Source organism: Sinocyclocheilus rhinocerous, unplaced genomic scaffold, assembly GCF_001515625.1.
Source record: "Sinocyclocheilus rhinocerous isolate Xijiao unplaced genomic scaffold, SAMN03320098_v1.1 scaffold349, whole genome shotgun sequence".
Classification (NCBI taxonomy): Eukaryota; Metazoa; Chordata; class Actinopteri; order Cypriniformes; family Cyprinidae; genus Sinocyclocheilus; species Sinocyclocheilus rhinocerous.
Window position 1 is genome coordinate 1248255 of NW_015637137.1, and position 9957 is coordinate 1258211.

Genomic DNA, 9957 nt, shown 5'->3' on the forward strand with positions numbered 1-9957 from the left:
AAGGCTCTAATACTTATTTTGACACACTAGAATGTTTACGGTTTTAGGTATTTTTATATGGACAAATATTCTGTGCAATATTTCTTTATCACTGCAAAGGTTTATAAATTGCTCTCTCTCAAATAAACAGCTGGTCATCCAGACGAACCAAATACTCTTACAGTACATACAAAAACAGAGCATAAAGTCATTATACCAAGGCACTATTAGAAGAAAACTTTTATTTTCAATCTCTGCTACATCAGACACTTGGTTAGTGTTTGTTATTCCTATGGAAAGTTTTGTGAGTCTTTACGGGACTTTCCTGGAGGACTTTGAGATGCAAAGGGTGCAAAGAAGTCATGAGCAAAGGAGAAGACATCTTGAGGTTTCCTCAACAGCAGGAATTGCAGGAAGTCTGCCAATAAAGCCTTTAGCTCAGGGTGTTGTCTGACGTAGGAGGAGTAGTCTGCTCTGAGTTCCTCCTGTGTCATGAACAAGTGGAAATGAGTCACAAATTTGCTTATTTGTCAAGTGACCTTTATGCTATGTGGTTCTTTGTTTGAAATTCATAAAACTTCTAAAAAAAAAAAAATTTAGTTCCATGTAGAAATTAATTATTGAGTCTTGAGTTTTAATATGATCAATATATTTTCCAATATCCTTGAGTAATATATGACATCAATTAAAAGCTAATTAAAAGTAATAGACACCTTTCTGTCAAGAAACTTTGAGTAAAGCTCCATGTCTTCCTCCCAAATGAGTGGCTTCTTCTCAAACACAGGAATCTGGTCTTTCTCCACTGAAAATAAAAGCAAAAACGTTTTACTTTTACTTTATTTTTGACTGTAAAGATTGATTCCGGTCACAAAGGAGCGGAATGCAAAGTGATAAAGTCATCAAACCTCCATCAAGCAAGAAAGGCAAATGCAGGAGCTTCATAATTGCAGGTGAGCCCAACTGCACTCTGCTTGCTAGATGCCTAAGTGTAAAATATTTTAGGAAACGTTAATGTTCAAAACTCTGAATATACATACATTTTTTCATATAGGTGTTTGTTATAAAGCAATGAAACATTAAGTTGAAAAAAAATAAAAACTTGTTATATATACCATATATGGCATATATGTTTGAAAGACGTTAATCAATCTACCGTCCATATTTACACAGTGTCTACACCAGACGTGACCGTTGTCACTTGCATCGCAACAGCTAGAGGTTGTCTTCACTGGAAGCAACAAAGCGAACACTGTGAAACATTTGACCTTTGTGTCAGTATGTTATAAAAACAATGAGTCATTATTTTACGGTCTTGAGATTTGTCACTTCCGTGATGCCACTCGCTTCCAGTGTAGACACACTGTTATGAGAAACAGATAAGATAAGTTTTGCCTTCTAGCAAAAAAATGAAGAGAGTATTCTACCCATCAGGCAAGAAATAGCAATGCCAAGTTCCCGAAGAGTCCTTTGCAGAAGAGACAGTCCTTTCAATCCCAAAGATATCGACTAACTCTTCCCCAATCATCTGCTTCTTGCACCCAAGTGCTCTCTAAAGCAAACAAGTGCATCAGTCACATGAAAGAATAATAAAAAGCACAATCTACTATCATGCATCTACGGTTCACATCGATTTTTAAATAACATCCCAGGGCTGAGATATAAGCAATTATCCCCCTGCACTTACATAAACTGACTTGGAAAGCACAGTATCTGCATCAAATGACAGGAATGTCATGTTTTCTGGAACAGTCTTCTGCCGAGCCAGTATACGCAGGATCATTAAGTTGGATGCTTCAGACACAAAACCCTTTAGAGAACTCAGTGGAAATGTGTGGGTTTGTGTCTTCACTCCCTAAGGAATGAAAGATGTGACTTTCTTATTATTGACACAAACGGTCAGTAAAATGTTCAATAATAATGAATTATTATGTATTTTATTTTATTAATAATTAATGACCTGAATTTCAATTCACGTGGAATACATGGTCAGACACTAATGTATGCATTAATGTGCATTTCTTTTTTTTTGGCACAAATGGAAATAAATTTATTCAGCATATGTTGTGCAGCACAACACTTACCTCTTTCTCTGAGATGATTCGGTTTACCACTAGCTGATCATCCTGTTTAACAATATGTACTTTCCGGTCCACAGTCTGCTTTTCTAACTGGAATATTTACAGCACCTCAGATTTGGGTGGCTTTACATTGCAATTTTGATTATGACATTCATTATTTCTATAGTATTAAACAGAATCTGTTGGTTAACAAGTATTGATATAAAGGGAACCTACCCTATGCTTTTCATAAACTTTGCTTTATGTCAATAGAAAAGATACCTTTACATATTCATGATGATTCTCTTCCAGTATCTCAAGATTTCTCGATATGTAGGCTGGTAAAATCACAAAGGAACAAATACAGGGTTTAACATTCTTTAAGAAATGACTGAGATGACACAGATGTCATTGTGTTCTAACCAGCAAATTATAAAGAGAAGGAAATAGTCATTATATAATGTAAGCTGACCTATAATGGATGTACCACAAGGAATGTCATCAATCGTTCCATGACTGTTGGCATGGAGCAGATAACATAGCTCCTCATTGTAGCTCGCCTTGGTGACACTCACAGAGAAGTCTCCCAGCTCCCGGCCCGAATCTGACACAGTCACAAGTGAATCTGCGAACAAACACTGGTCCAGATCCTTGGGTGCTGCAAATGACAGCAGAAGAGGCTTGCAGTCCTAAGTCCTAATTGGTATCATATACTGTTAGCCTTGACTGAGGATTCATTTACGGTGATTACCGCTTTAAGGATCTGAAAGGGCTTCTGAATAAACATTCAGCACATTTAATTTAAAGGCACAGTTATGTAGTTGTCAGTGCTTCATGCTTTATCACAAATAAGTTATCATGGAAAATCAGCGGTTCAAATAACATATTAAATAGAAACAAAATAATAGTACAATGCAACTTAATGAATGTGAGGGTAATTACAGTTTACACATTGGATGCCATTAACAGATGGTCCCTGACCCTAAAATAGCATCTTTGACAGGCAAACTTTAGAAGTGACGTCACTTACTATATCATAATCATGTTTAATGACTTACCAATGCTGTAAATAAACTCCGCTGCATTAACCGAAGCTTTTAATTCTTCTGTTTCATTCTGTGTTGATTCACTGTCCTCCATGTGCGTCTTAGAAAGTCCAGATAAAACAAGAGACAATTACAACAATAGTTCAAAACATTGCATATATATTTATATTGCATGGATCTTTGAGATCGTAGCAGTTGTAGATTTATTTATACTATGCGCGTCTTTTTTTCTTTTTAAGTTACCTGGATTGTATACTGAGTTTCAACCTGGTTTCAACCGTTCAGTCTTCAGCAGATGTCAAACAAACATGAGCTACTTTGCTAATGCTTTTAAAAATATTAAAATAAACAGAATCAACAGACTTACTTTAAAATTACTTAAATATTACAGGAAATAGTACAAACTACTAAGAGCGTCTACATTAAGCCTTTAACTCGTTTTTTTATACGGTCTAGATGTGTTTTTTGTTCACGTCTCAAACTTATTAGCATCTCTGGTTTCCTTAGTAACGCTGTTGTCAACATCTACCGTAAACCTTCTAGTAGTCGCGCCAATATTTTCACAGGTATTCAATACAGACACATATTCGTTTATAATTCATAGGTTTATTATGACAAACCGTTCATAAATATCAGTGCTTATTGTACCCCAAGTATTCAAAACGGATTAAACGTCATTGTAAATGGGATTCACTGCACATCTCCAAAACACAGAGTCCAGGGTGAGGAGCATGCCAGAAAAGCTTGTTTAAAAAAATAAAAAAAACATTTGGAAAGGTTCAGACAATGCCTTTCAAAGTCTACCACATTCTTAAAGTTCAAATAAATCTATTTTTGTATACAAAATAATGCCCAGGTCTACTTCAATTTTTTCTTTCAGGTCACTGTTCAAATTCACATTAGTGCTTTTTTAATCCAGCACAGTAATAATACATAGGGAGCAGTACATGTTTAGCTTGGAATGGTTTCAGTGGTTGCGTCTTTCAAACGTCAGTGGACGAAAGCCTTATCGGTCCTTATAAATGTCCTTCCTTATATGACGTCCAGTCCTCGTCCTGCTTCTGCTGCAGACCCAGGGCCCGGTGGAGATCCTGGGAGTGGCTCCGCAGGAAGGGATTGTATTGCTTCTCCTCCGCTAGGGTGGATGGACACTGTATGAAGAGGAGAGAGAATGACTTTAAATCAAGCTTGGCTGGTAAGAATATTATTTAGAAGATTTAGAGTAATATTAGGTGTCTAGAGATGTAACAATTATTTTGGAATTTTTTGATATTAGGACTTTTGTCCATAGAATTCTTGTCTTCCTTACTGTGCAAAGTCTCTGACTCCTCTGTTGCAGTACCCACAGCAACTTCTGCTTCCGTACAACATTGCAAGGTTCCACTTCAGCAGCAAACAACAGGTTATCTTCAGCATACTCATGTCCTGAAAAAAAAAAAACCTACTTTATTAACATAACCATGAAGCTTTTCCTTAGAAACACACCCAAATATCAGTTTAAAAAAACATAAAACCCCCAAAAAGTTGTATACAAAAACTTAAAATGACAAAGACTTGTCACATAGCAATTAACCCTTGCAATTAACTCTGGGTTAAAACCACTTTTAATATAGGGTTAAAGGAATAGTCCACCCAAAAATGAAAATTCTGTCATCATTTACTCACCCTCATGTAAGATTTTTCTTTTCTTTTGCAGAACACAAAATACATATTTTTTTTAAGAATGTTGGTAACTAAACAGTTTTGGTTCCAATTGACTTTCACTGTATGGATGAAAAACCCAATGCAAGTCAATGGGAACCAAATTATTTGGTTATCAACATTATTCAAATTATCTTCTTTAGTGTTAAGCAGAAGAAGAAAAAAAGTCATATGATGACAGAATTTTCCTTTTTTGGTGGACTTTTACCTTTTAAGCTATATTTTTACAATGCCGTGATAGAATGCCACAGATATATTTTGGGAACCAATCATAAATACATTAATAGTGAATTAATACATTTTGTATAGTTGTCATGCATCGTGTTAGTTTCAGTGCCTGAGGGAAACGGTTTCAAAATTTCCATCAAAAGTTTCAACTGAAGTCATGAAGAGAAATACAATCCCATGGTGTTCTGTACTCGCTGATAAATGTCACTACTTGACTATCCAGGATTTATTACTATTCCAGAGTAAAGTATAAACAGTGAGAAACATAAAACAAACACAGTAACTTAAAGTGTGAAAAGCCCATACAAAAAGTGTTTCCTTACCAGGCCAAAGCAGAGTATCATCGTTCAGCGATCCCACTGTATCCAGAGATGACAGCATAGTTGAGGCATTACCCTCAAACATTCTCCCTACAAGGGATGGAAATGAGTCAGAGCTTTAAATAGAGTAAGCTGGATTTAAGAATGCTGAATTCTTGTTTGCAGTTTTGGCATGCCTTTCTGGGCATTGATACTGGATAAATAGTCGTTTAAATAATTGTAATGTATACACACAATGTCAAACACTGCAGGCAGGTAACAATAACACTACAAATAAACAAAATTATATAATAACTTTTTAAGTGCACACTGAGATAACACAATGATTAATGCCGTACTCACCACATCCAGAGAGGAATACCAGGTCCCCTGAAAACAAGCTGCTGGGGCCACCTATCGCTCGGCCATCAAGCAAGTAGATCACGTGACCCACTGTGTGGCCAGGGGTATAGAAGGCCCTGAAGCGCAGCCGAGTTCCAAAATCGATTGTGTCTTTGTCTGAAAGGGGGCTAAACAATAAAGAAAATCTAATTAAGTGGTCTGTTCATGCTCTTAAGTAATGCTCAATTGTTATATCATATACAGTAAGAATAGGTTTAGTTTAGTCGAGTTTGAAAACATCTGACGTAATCTCTCAAACAAACACTTGTATTTTTAGACGTTCGAATGTTTTTAGATTCTAACACATTTTGGATACATTTAAAGGAATAGTTCAGCCTAAAAGGAAAATTCTGTCTTCGTTCACTCATCCTTATGTCGTTCCGAACCTTTATGCATTATTCTGTGGAACACAAAAGAAGATATTTTGAAAGATTTTATAATGGTTGTTTTGGACTTCACTGACTTTGACTGTATGGACAAAAACAGTTGAAACATTCTTCAAAATATATTCTTTTGTGACCCCAGAATAAATAAAGTCATATAGGTTTGAAACGACATGCGGGTGGTAAATATAAATGACAGAATATTCATTTTTAGAACTATCCATTTTACAGTTAAAATGATACATGATGGAACAGCAGAAGATATTTAAAGGTACTGACTGTGTAAGGCCTGGAATGTTGTCCATGACGTTCCCATACACTCGACAGGACCTGTAGCGTCTCTTTAGAGCCCTGTTCCCTCCACTGTGGTCCCTGGTTGGGAAAAGTGTATATATGAAGTATAGTTTGATTTCATTTTGATTCTGTTCAATTCACCCAAAAATGAAAATTCTATCATTATTTACTTACAAGCCTACAAGACTTCGTTCATCAAGATATTTTTTTTATATTCTTTCATCATTTTTGTCCATCCATTGAAAGTCAATGCAACCAACTTTTTCAAGCTTTAAAAAGTGCATCAAGACATATTTAAAGTAATCCTTAAGAACTGAGCAGTTTAAGCCAAATCTTCCAGAATGAATGTGCACTGGTCGATGTTCATGTAAGGGATAATCAACGGCTAGCCGTGCATTAAAGGATTTTAAATGCATGACGTGGATGCACTCCGCGAAATGCATTGAGAGAGAGAGAGACAGTTGTGTGTACCTGCGTGCTGCATCTGCGCGTCTCTCTGTACAAACAATTACTTCAAAAACAGCAATTTTACCACCTCCTTGCTGAGGAATATAATGTAGCGATCTAGTATCTAGGTTATTTTATTAATGAAGATCACGGGGAAGCGTTGACAACAAGTTTGTGTGTGTTTGCAGCGCAATCAGCGATCTCTGACCTCTCTCTCTCTCTGTGTGTGTGTGTGTTTGTGAGTGATGCGTGTTGGTTAGTGTGCATCAATTAAAGCAGCGCATTACTATAGAACGGTGATTAAACTGACTTGGAACTACCTGTGCATTAAACGGTTTTACTGCATACCTGCCAGCCAATCAGAATCCAGTATTCAGACAGACCATGGAATAAATTTAAATAAACGTCTAAATGACATCTTTCTCCATCAAGTCTCATTGATATGGATTTTAAAACGTCTTTTTGTACTTTTTAAAGTCTGCACATTTTGGTTGTGTGGACTTTCAATAGATGGGCAAAAATTCGGAAAGAATATTAAAAATTTGTGTTCCGAAGATGAACATAAGTCTAATGGGTTTGTAACAACATGGAGGGGAGTAAATGATGACAGAATTTTCATTTTTGGGTAACTAACTAACACTTTAAAGGTAGTTAAATGCCTCATATGTCTTAGAACTGGTTCAATGTGATCTTACAAAGCTAAAAGGGCCTTCATACTAAATATAACTCATCAGTCTTAGAATTCTCACACAAACAAATCAGTCTTAACCATCTGTATGTAACATACCTAGTTACTGATTAAACTAAAAGATTGTCATAGTTGCTGCTAATACATTCATTGTGAAACTTTCAAGTTGTAGAGATTTTTTGGCACTTTTTAAATGTGGTCTTACCAGTGCTTGTGTGTGCAGAGAACAGCTTGTAATGCCACTCCCTCTTCCTCTAGGCATGCCTGTGTGGATGTAAAGACAGACCATGAAATGAGATAAAACAAACCCGGGGCTCTGGGTAATGTCATACGTAAGATAAGACGTGACTATACATCACACATGCCCAGTAATGCATCTCTTCATGCATATGAAGAATCCTAGATATTTTAAAAATGACTTCCCTAACCTTAACACTAACTGATTACAACATTACCCAGATCACAGCTGTTCCTAATAAAAAAAAACAATCTATACTTTTGCACTTACACGAATGAAAACTGGAATCTTTCAATTATATTGACAGATTTCCAATAAAAATAACTGATTATTATTCCATCTTAATTCTGGTAAACCAGTGAGGAAGAACAAGCACTTTCCACTAAACCACATGGGTTTGGCAATTTCACTACAGTAAGACACATAATCCAGCAAACTATTTCTGAAACCACTGCACAGTTGTTTTGAATCCAACCTGAACAGGCTGAGGGTCAGCGGGATCAACCACAACAGCCATATTTGATGCAGTGTCAATGACCACATAGCTGTAATTGTCTGATAAGATGGGCACTGGTATGATCTTGATGTCTGTTGAAAGTAATAGAGTCTGACTTTAGGTATTGATAATCAACTGTTGAGTGTAAGATGGAAAAGGTGTTTCTGCTCACCGTTTATTATAGTAGGCTGAGTTCTGGAGTGGCCGGCAGGGTACCTCTCCCGTGCTTTCCTCATCTGCCTCTTATGAAATATGTACCCGAGTTTGGTCCGTGTATATAGAGAATACCTGCAAGTGGTTTTAAAGAGGACACCTGGGTGTTTTATGCCATTGTGTATGTTCCTCTATGAAATTGTTCCCCCATGGCATTGCAATAATAACTATTGTAACTATGATATTTGGGTAGACATGCTGTAGATTCAATCTAAATAATCAATTAGGTGAGTAAAAGAATCCATTTAATTTTTATTCCAACTACTAATAGTTTCTAAATGTTTAGGCTATTGTTTTTCATAAGAAATACTCACGTTTAGTTTAGAGAAGCCTAACTTTATTAATCTAACCATGGCGTTGACGAGCCCCAAAACCGAAAATTACATTTAATCTGTACATTTTCATTAGGGACATACCGTACATCATTGACAGTTATTAAATGACAAAGCAGTGCCCTTCTTCAAAGTAAACATTTTCTACGTCTACACAGGTAAAACATGTATATTTTTCAATAACACGTACAAAACGGTTCATGTAAACATCATATACGGAAACGTTAGGTGAGGATAAAAACCAGTAGCTATTGTATCAGGACAGACAAGCCACTTACGCTATCCAAAACAGTGGTTTCTCTGTGCGAGCCATCAGTTTAGCGATCGGGCTGTTTTTCCATGCACTTATTCTGGCGCATTTAAAAACACGACAGATGTAAAACCCTCCACATACTGAAGCAAAACAAAGTACCGGTAAATACACTGTCCAGTCCGGAAGCGCCATGATGACGCAATTAAACAGCACAACAACGATTGGTCAGAAGTAACAATCACCGTAAAGACTCGTATTTTCTTTTTTTTATTTTTAGATCGTTCATGCATTATCAGGTGCATTGTTTGTAACATTCTTGAGAAGTGGGACAAAACAGGGTGCAAAATTGAAAAAATAAAACCTTGTACTCAGACAAATGAAACTAAATATATATTTCTTATATGTACTAAGCTACTGAGCTATGCTTTGATACAACCTCCCAACTTTTCTCTTTTTTAACAAAATGTGCTTTTTTACCTTGGACTGTGTAATATAATTTCAACTTTATCTTTAACAGCATTCAAGATGTTTTTAACATTTCAAAGCAAATTCTGGTGTTAGCAGACAGATTACACTTTCACATGCAGTGTTGGGCAAGTTACTTCCAAAATGTAATACGTTATATATTACTAGTTACTGTCTTTTGAAAGTAATTAGTTACATTACAATATTACTGTCTCTGAATTGTAATGCGTTACACTACTTTTTCAGTTACTTTCACCAAAATATCCACAGAAGTATTATAAACAGTGTTGGGCAAGTTACTTCCAAAATGTAATACATTATATATTACTAGTTACTGTCTTTTGAAAGTAATTAGTTACATTACAATATTACTGTCTCTGTTACATTTTGGAAGTAACTTGCCCAACACTGCATATTGCATTGCACATTGCATGCA

The 9957-nt window shown here is 36.0% G+C and overlaps 2 protein-coding genes across 3 annotated transcripts; both read right to left on the bottom strand.

Moving 5' to 3' along the window:
• Positions 1 to 258: 258 nt before the first annotated feature.
• On the bottom strand, positions 259 to 3569 carry catip (ciliogenesis associated TTC17 interacting protein). Of its 2 annotated transcripts, none has more exons than XM_016563426.1 (10): positions 3450 to 3569; positions 3095 to 3182; positions 2509 to 2694; positions 2319 to 2374; positions 2061 to 2147; positions 1664 to 1831; positions 1404 to 1528; positions 885 to 961; positions 693 to 781; positions 259 to 464 (listed from the first exon to the last, which is right to left on the bottom strand). In XM_016563426.1, exons 2-10 carry the CDS (start codon positions 3174 to 3176, stop codon positions 270 to 272), a joined length of 1065 nt encoding a protein of 354 aa, XP_016418912.1. In that variant the 5' UTR covers positions 3177 to 3182; positions 3450 to 3569; the 3' UTR covers positions 259 to 269. The 2 variants fall into 2 exon arrangements, with proteins under 2 accessions (XP_016418912.1, XP_016418914.1); XM_016563428.1 differs by lacking the exon at positions 3450 to 3569 and adding an exon at positions 3350 to 3432.
• Positions 3570 to 3810: 241 nt separating this feature from the next.
• On the bottom strand, positions 3811 to 9269 carry LOC107748579 (probable hydrolase PNKD). Its single transcript, XM_016563429.1, has 9 exons — positions 9082 to 9269; positions 8431 to 8546; positions 8238 to 8350; positions 7730 to 7788; positions 6375 to 6467; positions 5674 to 5840; positions 5335 to 5421; positions 4392 to 4507; positions 3811 to 4233 (listed from the first exon to the last, which is right to left on the bottom strand). Exons 1-9 carry the CDS (start codon positions 9246 to 9248, stop codon positions 4099 to 4101), a joined length of 1053 nt encoding a protein of 350 aa, XP_016418915.1. The 5' UTR covers positions 9249 to 9269; the 3' UTR covers positions 3811 to 4098.
• Positions 9270 to 9957: the final 688 nt, after the last annotated feature.